Genomic DNA, 19,765 nt, shown 5'->3' on the forward strand with positions numbered 1-19,765 from the left:
GTGGATGAGGAGAGGGAGGGGCGGACGGAGGGAGCACTTTACCTCGGTGTGTGAGTGACCATCTGAACAACACGGTCACTCAATGCTTATAAAGTCACACTTGAGGGAGTGATGAGCACCTCTGTGTGTTGTGTACCCTGTAGGTGTCATAGCGAGACAGGTTGACGTCTTGGCACACCACCTTACAACCTATAGTCCAGTGCCTTCTGTAGGGGCCACGTAAAAGGCTTTCGTGGCACTGAATATTACATGCGATAGGTAATGTTCTATTGACTGTAAATGCTGGATCAGGATTTCTATTCTATCTGGATATGAGTGAAAAAAATAGGATTAAGTACAACAACAAAAAATACTTGGATTATTAGTAACCATTCAACCCTTCATTACATTGTTTATTTATTGGAAACATAAAAAAAAACGTGGGTCTTAGGGGAGGGGTGAGGGAGGCTGGGTCACCTGGTACAAGACAGTGTGGGGGGGCAAGGTAAAGGGTCTTCCTGCTCAACCCATCCTAACCTACACTGTTGCTGTGGGCTGGTGTTTGGGTACGTCTAACTGGACAGTCCTGTGTGTGTGTGTGTGTGTATGTATGTGTGTGTGTGTGTGTATTATTGTTGTTTTGGATATTCTTGACTCACTTGACACCCTAACTCGTAAGTGATAAATGGGTGGCAAAAAACGACGACTCTTTTGTTTTCAACGTTCGTCTTTTGTTTGGTCAAGTTTGAATGCGTTGTGTCGTCGATAGTCGTGGATATAGAGTCGTGTACGTGTGTTAGTAGGTACCCTTGATTAATAGTATATACATAACTGGTAGTGAAGTGGAATCGTGGTTGTAATTTTAATATAGATTGTCAGGTAGAAAGCCATTGTCTCCGGAGTTGAATGCCACTGTGTGCTCTTCCGTCAGGCTCGGTGTGTTTACGGTAGAAGGAGACATTTTTTCGGTAATGGGGCTGGTAGGAATGGTGGTAGGCAAGGAGCAGGCAGGCAGGCAAGAAGACAAGTTAGTAGAGGCAGGCTAGCAGTAGATTCGACAGTCAGGTGGGCGGGCGGGTGAGTGTGGGTATGGGAGCGTGGTAGTGGTGGTGGGCGGTGGTAGTCATAAGTGCACGTGGGCTGCATACATAGTGTTACCTTGGCCCTCTCTCCCTCCCTCTCCTTCCCTCTCCTCTCTCTCTCTCTCTCTCTCTCTCTCTCTCTCTCTCTCTCTCTCTGTCTCTGTCTCTGTCTCTCTCTCTCTCTCTCTCTCTCTCTCTCTCTCTCTCTCTCTCTCTCTCTCTCTCTCTCTCTCTCTCTCTCCTCTCTCTCTCTCTCTCTCTCTCTCTCTCTCTCTCTCTCTCGGGGAATAGTCCTGGGGGATGTGGGGGAGGGAGAGGACGTGTTGGTGGTGGAGGAAGAAGGGTTGGGGTGGGGTGAGGTGAGGTAGGGTGGGGTGCAGCTGGTGGAGAGGTAAGCGGTAAGTGGCTAAGGGTGTGGTAGTGGTATAGTGGTATGTTGATATATTGGGCATAATGGAAGGAAGACTGAGGAGTGTATTGGGTAAGATTACACAGGCAGGACAGTTTAGTGTTGGTGGGGGGGGGGTGTGCATGACAATCATCTCATTAGTGCCTGGGTGGTGGTGTAGACTAGAGAGGAGAGGGTGGTAATGGTGGCATGTTGTCTCCTCCTCCTCCCCGCCTCTGGGTGTGTGTGTGTGTGTGTGTATGTTGTCACTTGTTATATAGATCACAGGTCGTATGTCATAGCTCACGCCTACATCCTTCCTGCCTTCCTTCCATAACTTTGCTCTTCTTCCACCCTAACCTAATCTAACCTAATCCTAACCTAATCTAACCTAATCCTAACCTAATAATCTCTATACCGTTGTTTCAGAAGAGATAGTGGTAATGAGACCCAACTATCGTATGACCTCCAGTTAAGCTGACGATTGATAAACGACTTTATTCGTCACCAGTATCGTATTTAACCTTACGTAACCTAACCTAACCTCACCTCGCCTGTCTTCACCTTACCTTACCTGTCCTCACCTTGCCTTACCTAACCTGTCCTCACCTTGCTTCACCTTACCTCGCCTTGTTTTGTCTGTCTGTCTGTCTGTCTGTTTGTCTGTCTTGTCTTGTGTAAACTTCACTCTTACTCGACTTTTTCATCATTAAATCTTCACATTGGTGTAAAAGTCGTGCGCCTCTTAGCTGTAGTTACCCAGATGGTTGACCTTGACCTTTCACACACACACACACACACACACACTTACACACACACACACACACACACACACTTACACACATGACGATTACACCTTCCATCCCACCCACCCCATTTTCAACCTCCTGGGCGGTGGGTATATATGGGGGGTACTGAGTCAATCATGAACAGGTGTGATGTGATGGGGGGGATGGAAGGGGCAGGTATGGCATAAGTGCTCCTGGGGTAACACCTGCTTGTGAGCCGCTGCCACCATCTTCATCATCATCATCGTGTGTGTGTGTTGGTAGGTGTGAGGTGTTTCCGGCGACACAGTGAGGCGGGTGTAGAGGGCGGGCGGGAAGGCCGGAGATGCATCGTTGTGGCACCCATCACCACGGTTAATACAATTGTTGGCTGGCCTGCTGCCCTGCTTTGACTTGCTTCCTGCCTGCCTGCCTGCCTGCCTGCCTGCCTGCCTGCCTGCCTGCCTGCCTGCATTGCTCTGCTTGGACTGTCTCCTTGTCTCCTTGCACTTCTGGCTTCTTGCCTGCTTGCCAGTCTGTTTGCTTGATTGCTCTCCAATCCTACCTGCCTCTCCCCACGTCCCCCTGCCTGCTACCTGCCCTCTTGCATGCCTCCGTGCCTGCCTACCCGCCTGTTTCTTGGGAATTTATGATTTACGAGGTCTGGGGAGGAAAGTTTACCGATAATTGATATGCGTTGAAAATTGAATCGCTGGAGCTATTTCTTTGTTACGAGTTCTTCTGGTTAACTCGTGTAGAGGCGGCGGCTGGCTGCTGTGTACAACGGTTAACTCGTGTAGAGGCGGCGGCTGGCTGCTGTGTACAACGAACCTCCACTACCTAAACATACTTGTGAAGGCCATGAAGGGGATCTCCCTCGCAGAAGATTCGAGGAAAACCCTTAGTAAAAAGCCCGGATGCAGCCAGAGGTTCTCGTCATGGTCTTCTGGTGTTCACATACACGAAGATTTTGTTATTTTTGGCCTCACAACTGATGCACACTGAACACATAAAGTTGAGGTCGAGTCTTGGTGTGTGTGTGTGTGTGGGGGGGGGGGGTTAGCCGCTCATGCTGTCTTTCGTCTCGACTGCCGAGGAAAATGTAACTTAGGAATTTTTTTGAGAATTCATACTGTGGCAGCTAAGGTAAATTCTCGGTTTGATTTTTATTTATTTATTTATTTTTTAATGTAATTGTGTTGTATTTTAAGCCTTAACTTACCATCACCCTCTGTTAGTTACGTTTTTTTATGCAGTTACATGGACAATTATCCCCTATATACTTGTGACAGTATTTCGTACCCTGGCGGCGACTTCCCACGGCTCCAAGGTGGATGATATGTAACCAAACCTCCAGATGATAACACGTTTGGAGTTACAGCTTAAGGTGGGACTCGGTATTAAGTGATGGGTTGAGAGAGATAAGCTGAAAGTATGAAGGAATGGGTAGTGGTGATGGGGGGTGATGAAGGTGGTGTGTGTAGGGGGGAGTTCTGTCTGTATGGGGTGGGGATGTGGGTAGAGATGGGGGGGGTGTGGGGGTGAGTGTGGGTATTGAAGACCATGTAGGGAAGGGGGGGGAGGTTAAGACGGTGTTAGGTGGTGTGAGACCCTCTGGTTGCTGTGCGACCAAGTAAGTCAAGGTCTCTGTCTGGCAGTGGTCGTGCTGGATGTCTCTCTCTCTCTCTCTCTCTCTCTCTCTCTCTCTTCCTTATTCCTCCTGCCCTTATTTTTCCCTCCCTTATTCCTCCTGCCCTTTTCCTCATGCCCTTATTCCTCCCTCCCTTATTCCCCCTCTCCATCCCATTCCCAATCTTTCATCCCATTCCGAATCCTCCTCCTACTTCCAATTTATCCTCATTCCTCCTGTTGTGTGTTCTTTACCCCCTTTCCGACCATCTTCCTATGTGGGTCAAGTTCTTCATGTGCTCATTACCGTGTCCCCCCACCCCACCTCCCCCCCCCAATGATGATGGGTGGTTTGAGCAATATCTCCTGTTAGTTGTTAGTTACGCAGCCAAACCACCTGGGGGCGTCGTCCCCTTCAGTATATGACAGCTGACACAGTCCACGCCCCCCCACGCCCTCTCCTCCTCCCTCTCCTCCCTCCCCCTCCCTTTTACTCCTCTTTCCCGGTGATGTGTTTGACGATACCAGGTCAGGCCCTCACTCACGCCCACACGCTGTTACGGGGTTCTGTTGCCTCCTTCAGTAGACTTGTACTGTACTGAATATATACGTAGGGTATTCTTTGTACTGATGTGTCTCTCTTCTCTTCTCTTCTCTTCTCTTCTCTTTCTTCTCTTCTCTCCTCTCTCAGTATAGTACACGGCGGGTCTGTTTTATGTTTCTCGTCATCCCGTTATCGCGTGTTAGTCCCCACGAGGTTGGAGTGTTTGTACAGAGTGTTTGGTTCGACTTTCACAGTGCTGACACGAACTTAGAATTGGAGCTTATTGACTGCACAAACTGTAAGGTCTTTTGTGTGCCCGGGTGCTGGGGAGGTCACAGTGAAGGCGGCGCAGAGCTGTGTGTGTGTGACAGCTCTTTATGCTATACGTTGGCAACATGTCAACAAACTTACTCTCTTGAGAAAATTGTTTACCCGATTACAAATTCCTATGGCAGGTGTATATAGGTTGTGTGCGCGCGCTTGTGTGTGTATGTGTATTAGTGTGTTTGTTTGTTTACTTATATATTATTTGTAATTATCTTATAAACCATCATCTTTCAGCTACTGTTTTTGTTTAAATGTACAAGATGTGTAACTCTGGCACCCCCTCCCTCGGCCTCCGTAAGCCCGCTCGCTGTCTCCAGCTGACAGAGGGGGCGTGACTATTGATCTATTACGTCACTCTGACGTCACACGCCTCACAGATACTCTCTCATTCATCGCACATCTCTACATTGTTGGCCTCTTTTATACCTTTGTTTATGTGTGAGTATTTGTGTGAAGGGGAGCCTGGTGGGGGTGTGTTGGAGGCGTGGTGGTGAGGGAGTGTGGGAGGACGGTGAGGCAGGTTGGACCACTACGACTGTCCTCCCTTATTGCCTTGCCTCGTGTTTCTCCTCTTCTCCCTAGTGCGCAGTGCCTCTACCCTCCCTTCCCCCACCTCACCCAACCCCAACATCCTCACCCCACCCCAGCCCACCCTCCCTTCCCTCCCCACCTCCTTACCTCTCTTCCTTCTCTTATCCTTCTCCCCACAACCCTTCTCCTCCCCCATTACCCTTCTCCTCCCCACTTAATCTTCCCTCCCCCTCCCCAACTTCCCTCATCAGCCTGACACACCAATCTCCCCCCCACTAGTCTCCCCCCTCCCAAGTATATTATATTTTTTTTTTTTATCTCCCGCCATTGTCTGCACTGACGTAAAGTAAACTACGCATCACCCAACATTTGTATGCCGATAGCGGAGTGTTGCATGGTTCCTCCCCACCCATCCTACACCCACCCCCCACGTCCCTACCCACCCACCCCCTACCTTACCCACCCCACACCATCCCCAATCCGCCCCCACCCACCCCTACCCCACCCCCACACCCCTACCCCCCACCACCCACGTCCCCTATTATACAACTCCCTCCTTGGTGCATCAGCTGGGCCTCCTCTTCCTCCTCCTATTCTTCCTCCTCCTCAGACCGCACAGCCAACGATTCGGTAGTTATGCACAAAATATAATGCACTTGTCTGTACACATTACACACCCAGCAGCAGTGTGTACACATACATGTATACACCCAGCAAACGAAGACTGGCATCATCATCATCAGACGAGGAATGTGTACAATGTTGCCTGACCACACACACTCACACTACAACATTGTCCAGGGGGGGGACACACGAACATGTAAACAATTATAGATGATGTAAATGAAAAGGACTTTTATATTTTTGTTTTTATAAGACGCCTCCACTCATAATTTTTTTATTATGGGAGAAATCAAAAGTTTGGTCGCTTAATGCAGAGGTGATGAGATTTTTTCCTGGCGGTTGAGTGGGTCTTGAGGGGAGGTTGAGAGGGATTTGTGAGAGGGCCTTTTTTTTTTTAGTAGTGTATATGGATGGTGTCTTTATGTATGGTTTTCCTTCCTTGTAGTTCTTCCTTCCTTGTAGTTCTTCCTTCCTTCTTTCTTTCCTTCCTGTCTTTCTTTCTTTCTTATCTACCTCCCTTCCTTTCTTTTTTTTGTTTCTTCCTTCCTTCTTTCCTTTTCCTTATCAACCTCCCTTCCTCCTTCCACCTCTCTTTCCCTTTCTCCTTCCTTCCCCCTTCCTCTCCCTCTCTCCACCCGTTCTTCATTATCTTAGGTCAACTTGTTTTATCTACACAGTTTCGACTTCTAGGAATTGTTGGCTCAGTTATGGTGGGACTTGGTGAAGGTGTTCTACTGATGGTGTTATATATTGTGTCCCAGGTCTGCTTCCACCATCTCAGAGGGGCACCTAGGCTTTGTGGACGTCTTGTTTTGCTCTGTGTGTGGGGGGGGGGGTGTGCATGTTTGGGTGGGGGGCATGTGTGTCTGCGTTTACCCCCTATACACACACACAAATGATTCATTCCCCAATTTGCTTCATGAGTCAAGGTCTCTTAACATGTTTCAACACAAATGGTGGAACACGGACCAGGTGAGTGTGTGTCATGATGTTAATAATAACAAGTGTGTGTATGAATCAGACAGCGAGTGTGTGTGTGTGTGTGAGAGAGGGGATGGACAAACAGACAGCGGAAGGTGAGTGGTGCATGCTAACTACCACTTCCCCGCCCACCTGCTGCCGACACCCGCTTCTGCTCCTGACAGCTGCTGCCGGTGCCACCTCCCTACCCTCCTCACCTTCCTGCCTCATGATCCCTCCACCACCACCACACCCTCCTCCTCTATCACCCCTTCCACCATCTCCACCGCCTCCCCTTCCCACTGCCATATCTGACCTGCTGTAGCTGCTGGAGGTTTTAGCTGACGAGGCAGACGTAACTAAGGACACCGGGGCCGGCACCGAGACAAGACGGCACCAGCCTCTGGGACGCGCCGCTCCGGGTTGACCCTAAACACCGTGAGAACGTGTTATCGTGGGACAGCAGTTTGTTACCCCCGTCAGCTGTTTTGTGTTTTTTTTTTATGGCCCTCCCGAGGCGCTCTTCTTCATTTTGTGGTCTTGAGGACAACAGTTTTACAGCGGAGTTTGATGTTGGTTTAACTGTGAGTGTGTGGTGAAGCCTGCTGCTGATGATGCCGGGACCACCGCTGTACTGTACCAGAGTTAAGATAGCCGCCATATTTAAAAGACCAGCATATGTGTGTGTGTGGGGCTCTGATGGTCAGCATTCTCGCCTCGCAAGCGAGCGGACCCGAGTTCGATCCTCGGGCAGGGTGAAACTATGGGCAAGTTTCTTTAAGCCATTTGCCTCTGTCTACCCAGCAGTAATTGGGAACCCGGATGTTAATCGACTTGCGGATCGTATTCCGGGGTAATGGTTAGCCAGTGCAGTTGGCGAGTTGTCCGGTCTTCTCGGACTATTCCTTGACACTGGGTCATGCAACTCGTTAACTTGGGGTGTGGTTGTCGTGTTGGCGACAGCTTCTACACCTTAAACAAATTCACGCCTAGGTGGCCCTTGGGCCGGCCATCCTCGTTACAGGAGGGGCAACCATTATTTTATTAATATGAGTGTGTGTGTGCGGTGTAGCAGGGACGGGGAGAGAAGTAGGAGTTGGAGTCAACTTTCTAAGCTGTTGACAGGGAAATTCTCTGCTCACTGGTGTCAACTAATTAAACTAGAAGGCTGCTCATCAGATCACACATCCCCGGCCGCCGGCGCGCGAGTTTAACCTTGACCTTTGACGAACTTTCTCAAAAATTAAATTGCTTCTTCTCTGGCTTACCCCCACCACCCCAACCCTACCCCCACCAAGCCTACCCCCACCAACCCTGCCCCCACCACCCTAACCCTCCCCCACCACCCAAACCCTCCCCCCACCACCCAAACCCTCCCCCACCACCCAAACCTCCCCCCACCTCCCCAACCCTCCCCACCTCCCAAACCCTCCCCCCACCTCCCAAACCCTCCCCACCTCCCAACCCTCCCCTCCAACAGTCTACCAAGTTTTATTAAATTAATGATAAATCCGGTTATTTTTTTGATAGGGAGGAGGTAGGTAGTGTTAGAGAAGGAAGGGGTGGGGGAATAGGTACAGTAAGTAGGTAGGTAGGGGGAGATAGGTATAGATAAATAGAGAGGGGATATAGGTTGGTTGAGAGAAGGGGGAGCAGGTTGGTAGGAAGGGAGAATGTTGGTAGGGGGAGGGGGGAGGGGGCTAGGAGAGGGGAGAAGGATTATAATTATTACAAACTTCACAATGGCCAAACTTCTGAGAATTAGAATGTCATTAGGAACACTGAGAATAGAAACTTGGTATTTAAAAAGGTGATGAAACACGCCCTAGATTCATCCACTGATCCAGGTGCGTAATGGTGTCGCCAGGTGTGTGAAGATCTCATTACTCTCTCTGGTGGTAATGTAGACTCACCTGAAGATTAGCCACCCTCCCTCCCTCCCCTCCTCCTTGGTTATATCATAGTTTAAATTAATTACCCTAACGCTAATCTGACCTTAAGATTAATCACCCAGACGTCAATCTAATCTAAGTTAACTTAATCTAATCTAACCTAAATTAACCTCGTCTCACCCAACCCAGTCCTTGCATCTTGAAGTGTCAGCGATACACCGGGTTTACTTATTCATACACACTGTGGAAGTAAACCAAGAGTGGTGTGGGAGGAAGGCAGGAGACAAAGCTTCAACGTGTTCCTGGTGACGGCCTGGCTATCGAGGCTGGCAAATGAAATGTAAATAGACGAGACACAGGCAATTAGCATATCGGGTCTAGGCAGCGGCGGCGGCGGTGGTGCGTTCTGTTCCGTCATCTCTACCATTGTTTTTTTTTCTCTCTCTCTCTCTCTCTCTCTCTCTCTCTCTCTCTCTCTTTTACTCGCTTGTTTCCTGAGCACAATCAAACTAATGCTATTATTAGAGGCTGGAAAAAAAAAGTGTATGTATGTATGTGTGTGTGTGAGAGGGGGGAGGTGGATGGCCAGGAGGAGGAGGAGGAGGAGGAATAGTGTAGCGTACTGGTCCATATGAGGCCAGGTTGTTGTTGCCTTTTATAGTGCGTGCATCACAGACCGTCCTGACCAGCCAGCCAAACACCGCCCTCCACCTCCTTCCAGAATCCTAGAACACATCCTCCCTCAGTCTTTCAGGATCTGTTATGGCTTCCCGACAACAACACGACTTCTGACTGTGTATGGTTTTGGTTATCAACGATGGATGGTCGGGTTTACGTGTGTCTTCCTTTATATCTGAATGGAAATAGTCGAGCTCTTGGTTTACAGGAAGTATTATGATGGGGAGATGTTGAGGCTGTAACGGGAGGGGGGGGGGGCTTTTAAGTTTCGTACAGCAGAAATAAGGGGCACCTGGTGTAAGGGTCAGGGTTAAGACGAAAGGAAGAGGTACCTAAAGTGGGGATGGGAGGAGTAGAGTTAGGCATTAGAGGGAATGAAAGGCTTCCCCGGGGAGATGAGAGAGAGAGAGAGAGAGAGAGAGAGAGAGAGAGAGAGAGAGAGCCGGCTTACTTACAAGAGGTGGGAAGGAAGTGTGTGTGTGTGTGTGTGAGATGCAGGAATGTGTGGGAGATGTGCCTTTGTGATGGTATGTTCCGCCGCACCTCCACTGCAACACGTCCGATGTGCAGATTAGGTTCACGGGTGAAATCTTCCGTGTCACGCCAGCCAATATTACTTAATATTATGATATGCCATCGTCGTCTTTTGCTTATTTACATAATTCTGATATTAATAAGTCAAGGCTGTGTAATAAGAAAATAGCGTATTTATTTTGAACTTGATAACTGGAAGAGGAAACTGGTTAAGGAAGAACAGTTAGAGGGTTGTGGCGGAGGCTGTGGAGTTGTTTATGTTTACAGCGGTGACGTCACGCACGCCGCACCACCACCACCACCACCACCACCAGCAGCGCCTGTATATAGATTGCTTGAGTCTTGTGTTTACTGCAGTGCCGATGCTCACCACCGCCGCCCCACAATCACCAAACTTATTTCCTCCATTATCAACACTTTTTTTTTTTTTACCTTGTGTATAATTTCCCCATATCCTGCTCCTTTTAAAAACACTACTACTAGTACTCCTCCTGCGTGTGTATCCCCCCTTCACTAGCCTTGTTTTAATAGTCACCCTCTTGCTATTATTGAATTTAAATTTAATTGTCACCCTCTTGCTATTATATGTCACCCTTTTGCTATTATATGTCACCCTTTTGCTATTATATGTCACCCTTTTGCTATTATATGTCACCCTTTTGCTATTACTATTATTATTACTCTGGTGACTTATACAACACGGCTTAATCCTTAGGAGGGACGAGCAAGGTGGTGGTAGATTAGGGAGATGACTGAAAGTGGTGGTGAGGAGAGGACAAATGTGTGTGTGTGTGTGTGTGTGTGTGTGGAGAATGAGAAAGTGTTTGATAAAATAGAAGGAGAGAGAGAGATAAAGATGGAAAGGGAAGGATAAGGCAACAGTGGAGTAGCTGGAGTGGAGTGTTGATGAGTCAGTGAGGGGAATGAGTACGATAGTATCACCATCATTATCACCACCCAACCCACCATCTGGTCATCTACCCCGCTTCCTTTTGTCTCCCTGTTCCATCCTCTCTCTCTGTCGTCCAGCTGCTGTGTTGTGTGTTTGGATGCTGTACTATGGTTCTATAGCGTGTATTTGCGAATTTGCAACATATTTGTGAAACCTTCCCGCTCACTGTTTGTTTAATAATGACGCGCAATGTTGATGTCCCTGAACTGAGGAGAGGTGAGTGTCAACTCGTTCTTGTCTCTGAAGTATATAATCTTGCATATCTCTCAATATTTATTCTTGTTAGTGAGTGGTGGTCTTAGCCAAATAATATATATATATATATATATATATATATATATATATATATATATATATATATATATATATATATATATATATATATATGTAAATCACTGTAGGTGCGCGTGATCCAGGTATATGCTGATAACCACGTGTTTCTTTTTCCTTGTGGTTTTATATATATATATATATATATATATATATATATATATATATATATATATATATATATATATATATTCTATGTGTTTAGGTGTTGAAAGAGGCTGTACTGGAGAGAGTGAGAGTACAATGGCGCGTCTCTGAATATGTATATCTAATGGCGTTGTATTATTCATATTTATTGCTCCACTATATCCGATTTGTATTTTTTGGGGGGAACTCTCACGCTGTTTACTCCTCGTTGATGTATTCATTGGCCTCAGTAAAGATCGAAGTCAACGTGGAAATTCTGTTAACGCCGTTATTAATTCTCTTTCATTTACTCGCTTTTGGTCTTGGTATACTGTACCTTGTCGGCGTCTTTGTCAATCTGGTGTTTTTTTTTTATTCTCACTACTTTTTAGATTGTTGAAAAGTAATAGGGATTTAAGTTTGGTTTAGGATTGGCTTTGAATGATATATCCCAAGTCGTGAGGTTAGGTTAGGTTTTGTTCCAGGCGTCGTATAGGGATGTTGGAACGTAGTGTCTTTAAGTTGTGTTCGTTACATTCTTTTTTTTTTCACTTCAATAGTCTCTTACGTCACAAGTTTATAACAGTTGTAGCCGTCATTGTCATCTGAACTTACCATTATATGTATCATTAACTTGTGTTGATGTGGATGTTTGTTTGTTCAGGACGGTGTTGAGGTCTGGGATACTTTACTATTGACGTACAAGGGTTTACTCATATGGTTTGAATGGCTGTAGGCGTTATGTCATGATTATAGGAAATTACTCTTGAGATTGAATGTTAGTGAGCTTACCTTAGTCCACGTAGAGATGGCGAAGTTTTTTTTTTTATGCTTTGTCCTGCCATCGTTTTGATTCCTTTGTGTCTTGGTGGTCGTCTCCCAGCAAGAATCGTTCCCTCTCCAGCTTACCGTTATAATTCCTCATTCCCAGTATCAATAGATCCCATTACCTCCCTCGTGCACCTTGGGTTTTCTTATGGTCCTACTCTTGGGGAAACTTGTTCAATTTTTACTCCAGGTTTCAGTAAGGTTTCTTTGTTTTCCCGCCTCCCCCTGGCTCACCTTGTTAAGGTTTGTGTGTGTAGACTACAGGACGTTGAGAGGGGTTTTGTGTGTGTGTGTGTTCATCTGCTGCCAGTAACGCCTGTCTGTATTATGTCAGTGGTGGTGGTGTTGATGTTATTGTTCCTCTCTAAAATACTGGCTCTGGAATTTGACATTGGATCAATAGAGTTTGGGCGTTCTTGAGAAAAGTCCCCCTGCCTTCACGTCTTGAGAGATAAATCCTTTGTTGTATTACGTTTGTGAAGATCTAAAACCTTTACATTTGTTGGCTTTATATGACGTAGGGGACGCTTCTGTTGTGGTTGTGTTATATGGGTTGTTGCTGGCTTACCCGTGGAGTTGTGATGTAATGGAGTTTACCACTACGGGTTGTTCCTAGGGTACGGTATGGTAGGAGTGGGTGGGTGTGGCCCCTTTAATGTTGTGCGTCACGTGTAGCGGGCAAGTTGTGGGGGTGGAGGAGGCTCTTTCCCCTGATGCGTAGAAGTGGAGGCTCTGATATCATTGTATGTAGAGGTGTAACATTGCCCACAGACTTGTATATATGTGTGTGTGTATGCGCAACGGGAGAGAGGGAGGGAAGGAGTGGTCATAAGGGGAAAGGGTGTTTGCTGTAGTGCCGCCATGTTTGTGCTCGCACAGGGGAGGAGGGGGAGAGGCGGGTTGGAATGGAATAGGGGAGGCCTCTTTCCCTCCCAGCAGAGCAGAACGGAGTCGGTCTGGTTAGTAGGTCATCGATTTCCTGGGTGTTATTTACAGGACCTCCCGACGGCGTCTTAAAACTGCCTCCTGTACATCCTGACACCCGCCATCGCTTACACTAACTAACTTCCTCGTCCCTCTGTTAACCCTCCCATCATAACCTCTCAGTCCCTTACCACAACCCCCTCGGCCCTCACTGTCACCAGTTCTCCTTCACTCCCTCGCTATCACCTCTCTCTTCACCACCACAACCTCTCATTCCAGCATCACAACAACATTCCTCCAACACCACCACAACCTCTCATTCCAGCATCACAACAACATTCCTCCAACACCACCACAACAATACTCACTCTAGCACCACCACAACAAAACTCACTCCAATACCACAGTCACCTTTACTAACCATGAATAAGTTTGTCTATTTACTAATGAGCAGCCAACTGGCCAGGATTCGTATAACGTCATGTGTATTTACTAAGCCGCCCCCCAGCTGAGAAGTGGCGGGTATGTGTGTTTTGGCAGGTAGCAATGAAGAGTACAGGGTATTGATAACTAGGTGAGGGGGATGGGGGTTGACTTACGTTACATAGACAGACAGACAGACAGACTGATATGTAGTACCTGGTTGTGATTATGAAGTCTTTGCCTCGGGAGTCGGTGCTTCTGCTGCAGCGGCCGCAGGGAGGAATGGCGCACTCGGTCGTTAGTAACAGCTGCCCAGTTAAGCTTACTCCACTCACGCCATCTGCCAGATTTAAGTTTATTTGTGACGTTGCGGCGGAGCACCCAGACGCCAGGAGCTCTCGTCACCAGCAGGAGTCATTGTGTGTGCTCTTATATGTCAACAAAAGAGACCAGATGACGAAGTGATGAATTTAGTTTGTCGCAACATTGAGTGGAAGTGACCTGGGATCTTTTTGTTACATTATTTCACCATTTACTTTATGAATTTGCTTAATTTACATTTGGTTTATGTGAAAACTCAAAATATTCTTATAAGCAGTCATAATATATATTACTGGAAGCAGAGCAGAATATGACAGATATTTGTGGCAAAGGTCAAGGTCATCCGAGGGTCAAAGGTCAGTTATTTTATATACAGTATCAATGTCATTAATATTGAGTAGATGAGGCATATTATATACTGAACCCATTTTATGTAGGAGGGAAAAACCTTAATTGATGTCCAGTATAGCTTTATGTTATAGTTTAGTGGTTACGTGCCTCTGATGAAATATGATGGCCATCACTGACATATAAAGTGACCTATTTTTAAGACCTAGAAATAACATGTGGATTTTTAATGTGTGTGTGTGAGAGAGAGAAGTGGGTTAATATACATCATCTTTGTGTGTGTTCTTCAGCTTCCAACGTTAAAAGACAATCATGGTCAATTAGTCAGAAATAAATTATGCTTAATAACTTCATACCTATGTAATAACAATAACACTTTACTACCTCATGTGAAACCTACCATGTGTCATTCGGTGTACTATTACATTTCGTGTACTGTACTGCACTGACATACGAGTAAAATGCTAAATTTGTTGCAGATCAATCTCCGCCTCATACTGGTGAGCGGAAAGACGAAAGAGTTCCTCTTCAGCCCTAGTGAATCAGCGGGGGACATAGCACAGTTTGTCTTTGATAACTGGCCCGAAGGTAAGTACTGTAGTGCCTCTGATAATGTTGGTCTCTTTTTTTGGTATCTTAACTTAAAAGTTTACATTTATTGATGTGTTCCATTTGTGATAGCTTTTTTACCCCCTCCCCCTTGAACCAAGCTTTTACCTTGAACCAGAATAAATACAGAAATGAAAAATAAACATAGTGAGAGACGATAATATATATATATATATATATATATATATATATATATATATATATATATATATATATATATATATATATATATATATATATATATATATATATATATATATAGTGTTGTGTTGTCAAAGTAATAGTAACAATTGAGACCCAGCCATTGTGTGTTAATGAGGAAGAAAGTCAGATCTGCAACTTGGGACTTGGTCACAATTTTTGAGATGCCATATGGCAGCTAGATCTACCTTTAGACAACTTATTATGCTTCCAATATCTTCCCAGGCGGTAGTATGTCCCTGTTTGATAGCTGCCTACTACTAACCTACCAATTCCTTAATCAATCTCATGTAAAATGGGAGAGCAGAGGAAAGGAAATGAATAGAGAAGTAATTTGGATATTGGTACAATAATTTATAATATTCAATATTTGTTTTATTAATCTCATATTGCATTTGCAGAATGGGCAGATGAAAGTGTTAGCAAGGCAGAAATTTTACGTCTGATTTACCAAGGGCGGTTTCTTCATGGAAACGTAACGTTAGGAGCACTGGGACTCCCAGCCGGCAAGACTTGTGTCATGCATCTTGTTCCCAGAGAGAACCTACCAGAGCCCAACTCTCAAGGTAGGTGAAATGAAACTAACACTGCACAGTAAGTCTCCTACACAGTCTCTGCTCTAATCATTACCTTTAGCTATTGACAGTACAATATTACCCACAATGGCACATAAAATGTTGTGGGTTTCTTCTCATACATTCTTGTTCATGTTATGGTGACTCTTCAGCCGACAGTACGGTACTCCATTGCAAAATTGGTACAGTAGTTGTATTAAAGTGATCTCCTTTCATAGACAATCCCTTATTTTTAGTGTTATCGAGGTGGATCATCTAGATGTGTATCTTCTGAACAGTGCAATTTGTTTATTCCTCTTATAAACAAAATTAGAATGTTTGCAAGTTATAATACTGTACCTTTATTATGTGTTGGTTCAAAAAAAAATGGTAGAATTGAAGATCATATATACATACTGTACTGTACACTCAGAGTAAAAAGTTCACTCCCTCCCAAACTGAATTCCTCGGAGTATCTCTCACACTCCAGGGTATATGTAGATGATTTAGCAATGAGTTTTTCGTCATCCCATCTAAGTTTAACTGAGTGACAACTTCAATTAGCAGTGAATCGGGTGTCCCGATGGGCAGAGGAGTGTGGTTTCAGGTTCTCAACTTCGAAGACTGTAGCCATGCATTTCTGCCAGCTCTGGTGTCCCCACCCTGACTCCGACTTTGCATTATATAGTGCCCACATTCTGGTGGTAGAAGAGACATGCTTCCTAGGCCTGGTTGAAGATAGATATGACCTGCATTCCCCACCTTAAGTCACTTACAAGCCCTCGACCTTCTGAGGGTCTTATCCCACACGTCCTGGGGTACCGACTGTAGGACCCTCTTAAGACTGTACAGTAATATGTCATCATGGGGTCAAAGCTGGCATATGGATGTTAACTGTACTCTTCAGCCACACCAGCCTGGCTAAAGACCATCGATACAATACATCACACTGGCAACTGTTTGGCCACAGGGAATTTTAGATTCTCCCCAATAACAGTCTTTTGGTGGATGCTGGTGTACCACTGGTGGCTATGCATCGGCAGTCCCTAATGGCTCACTGGGAGACCATATCTGATAGGTCCATAGTCCATAGATTTACCCTTCACCCAAACATTTCTGATCCTTTGGCTTTCGTGTCTGGGAGCTGGTTGACAGATTATCACTTACCCCAACTCCCTGTCACACCAGTGAAAGTGCCAACTTTGGCAGCTTGGGACCTACCAGAGATGCACCTTGCCGTTACTTCATCGAGAGCAAAGCTGATGTTAATGAAGTGATGACCAGGATGTATTTCCAGGAACATGCAACTTGGCATGATGGCTCATTGCATGTTTATACCGATTGCTCCAAATCCGACACTGGTGTTGGGTTTGGAGCCATCTTCCCTGATTTTAGCCGCAGTGAGGGACTTCCCACCTTTACATGTATTTTTACTGCAGCGCTCTTGGCTATAAGCCTAGCCTTTAAAGAAATCATCCCACATAAGGCTGGGAGGTTTAATATTTTTAGTAATTCCAGAGCAGCAATGTCTTGTCTGGAATCTTTCAATCCCATCCACCCTCTTGTTTTAGATACCGGTATTTTTAACTGGTTAGTGGTCCGCTGTCAGTGGGGCCATAATGTAAATTTCTGTTGGGTTCCTGCCCATGTGTCTGTATGAGGTAATGAGGGCTGACGAGGTGGCCAAGTCTGCTGCCTCTCGTCATGCCCCTTTATGCTCCCTTCCTCACAGAGCTTTCTTCCCTGCTGTCAAGTCATCCATCCAGAACTCTTGGCAGCTACAATGGGACAATTTATGTTTCCATCAAGTTGCGAGAGATTACAACAAAGATCTATCTGTGGGAATATCCTTGGATGTCCCACTGCTATGAGACTGCCCTTACTAGTCTATGTGTTGGACACACTCACCTCACCCACAGTTAACTTATGGCCAGAGGACCACAGCCCTATTGTGATGACTGCCTGGTGCCGCTGACTGTGTGACACTTGCTGATAGAGTGTTCCAGTCATGGGGACTTAAGTAGTTGTTTTCTGGCTGAGTGCCAGCAGGAGGATGGCTCCTCCATCTCACAGGTGCTCAGCAAGAGAAATTCAGTACCTGATGGTGGGCTTTTTAAAAAATTAATTGCATTAGAGGTACTTAACCGCTTGTCGTTTTAAATAAAAATTTGATTTTATATTATTTTAATTCTGATAGTAAATGTAATAGAATTATAATTTATTATATCATAGTTTTAAATTATGAGTTTCATTTACGCTGTTAAATGGCCACAGGCTGCGATGCCAGATATTTTAACCAATCGATCAATCCCAGACTGAAGCAGCATCGACCCCAAATGAGATAAATCAGCACACCTGCACTGGGCAAGATTCAGGGTAAATAAGCTCAGAGACTCATTCCCTTAAATCAGTTTCATAACGAAGAGCGAACTACTGTCACTGAATGTACTGTACCATGTTGCAGTTGGATTAGTATTAATTCCTATAATGACAAGTTACACAGCACAGTGTATGTGGTGGGGTATTTTGGCTTGTGTATGTGGACCTCTACCACCGTGTATGTGGGCCACCCAAGCTTACAGGCCCTGTGTGATCGTACATTTCGTACATACCTAAGGCCGCCTGCGTACAGTAATACCCGTTAGCACTACCCTGAAGAGCAAATTTTAAAATTTTTAACCCAGAACCTTAATCAGCATGTAAAGTTGTACCTTTGTATAAAATTTGAACAAAATAGTACATGGTATGACTCCAAGTGCTGAGAACCAAGGTATTAGCTCAGGCGTATTTTTGACGTCAAATGAAATTTTTGGGGAAGTGAAAACTAACGTGTTTCTATAGTAAAAATAGTTTATAAATTTAAGAAAATGTATATAAAGGTGATTTAAAACTTTCAGGTACAGCATAATTGACTTTTTAATTATTTTAAATATCTTTAATTACTTCAAAGGTCATTAATTAACACTAATTACTTGAATTTTTATAGTTTGTTTTTATCATAGATGTAGTTGTAGTTTAAACCTGAAAACAAATTTTTTATTACAGATCAACGGCAGAAGAGCAAGGGCGGATCCTCGAGCTGCTGTTCAGCCTCCTGTGCTATCCTCTAGTGATCCATGGAATTACCATCATTGGCCCCACGTCACCAACGACCACATCTCTAAGTCACAGCCACACTTACCATCCACTGCCTATCCAACAACAGTCAGCATCATCACCTGGAATGACCTCAGAATACGGCTAGATTATGGCCAGAGTAACTTGGCTCCATATGTCAGGCTCTGGTGACTTGTTAATGTAGTGTTGTTTCCTCACACCTTGACGATACACAATACCCTTTACAGTAACAGTGTATTGAAAAAGTTGGGCTCTTGTGTTTTAATAACATAACACAATGCTACTGTTTAAACTGGTACTTTACAGTGTAGTGTTGATGTGCAAGTGACAGTTGCAATAACTGTTCACAGAGACTATTATTATACTGCATGATCATCACTCAAGGTGGCCTTCATGAGAGCCCAAAACAAAGAAATATGTATGTAAGTGCTGTAAAAAGGACTAGTGTAACAAACTGGTGTATTCTTGTGACAGGTCACATGTTAAAAAGCTCCCTCCAGCTATCCTGTATAATCCCAGATACCATGTATCAGTAAACCATTTTGCTACCTGGTATACTGTCTTGCAAGTTAAACAAAGCTGAAGCTGGTGTTAAATTGAACAATTTGTTATTATTTTATGCTTATTGATGAAAAACTCTGTTTGGTATTTTCAAATGGGCAATGACAAGTCATAGTAATGAGTAATGCAAAGGATGATGCGAGAACTTTTCCTTGGAGGGGGTTAGTCTGTGATGAACTTCTTCCTTGTTGTTCTCCCAGTTTGATGGCGGGGACATGATTGTGAAGTTATCAGTTGTTTAATTCAAAATATAATAGTTCATGTGTTAAGGACACTTTCAGAGAAAGTTATACAGGTGAAGAGTATATTGTGTCTTCTTGCAATATAGGAATATGAACTCCATGCATTTTGGAGTGACAAGTTTCAGAGCTTTCATCCAGTGATTGATGATGGGTTTTGTAGGCACTGGTACAATTCATGATTGTACATATATATATATATATATGATAAGCAAATAAAAAAGATTATGTGATATAAATGATAATGTGTAGGTCACTCATGTAACTGTTTCATCTGTCCAGACAGTGTTTCAAGGT

The 19,765-nt window shown here is 45.0% G+C and overlaps 1 protein-coding gene across 1 annotated transcript in view; it reads left to right on the forward strand.

Annotated features, from left to right (window-relative positions):
- The window catches only part of LOC121861087 (ubiquitin-like protein 3), a 19,848-nt gene extending 168 nt beyond the window's left edge, over positions 1–19,680 (forward strand). The window contains exons 2-4 of the mRNA XM_042358639.1: positions 14,667–14,775; positions 15,399–15,563; positions 18,597–19,680. Of these exons, the coding sequence (XP_042214573.1) occupies positions 14,667–14,775; positions 15,399–15,563; positions 18,597–18,661 (339 nt within the window). The 3' untranslated portion in view covers positions 18,662–19,680. The remainder of the gene's footprint in view (positions 1–14,666; positions 14,776–15,398; positions 15,564–18,596) is intronic.
- The last annotated feature ends 85 nt before the right edge of the window (positions 19,681–19,765 follow it).

The sequence above is a fragment of the Homarus americanus genome, unplaced genomic scaffold, assembly GCF_018991925.1.
Source record: "Homarus americanus isolate GMGI-L3 unplaced genomic scaffold, GMGI_Hamer_2.0 scaffold52806, whole genome shotgun sequence".
NCBI classification, from domain to species: domain Eukaryota; kingdom Metazoa; phylum Arthropoda; class Malacostraca; order Decapoda; family Nephropidae; genus Homarus; species Homarus americanus.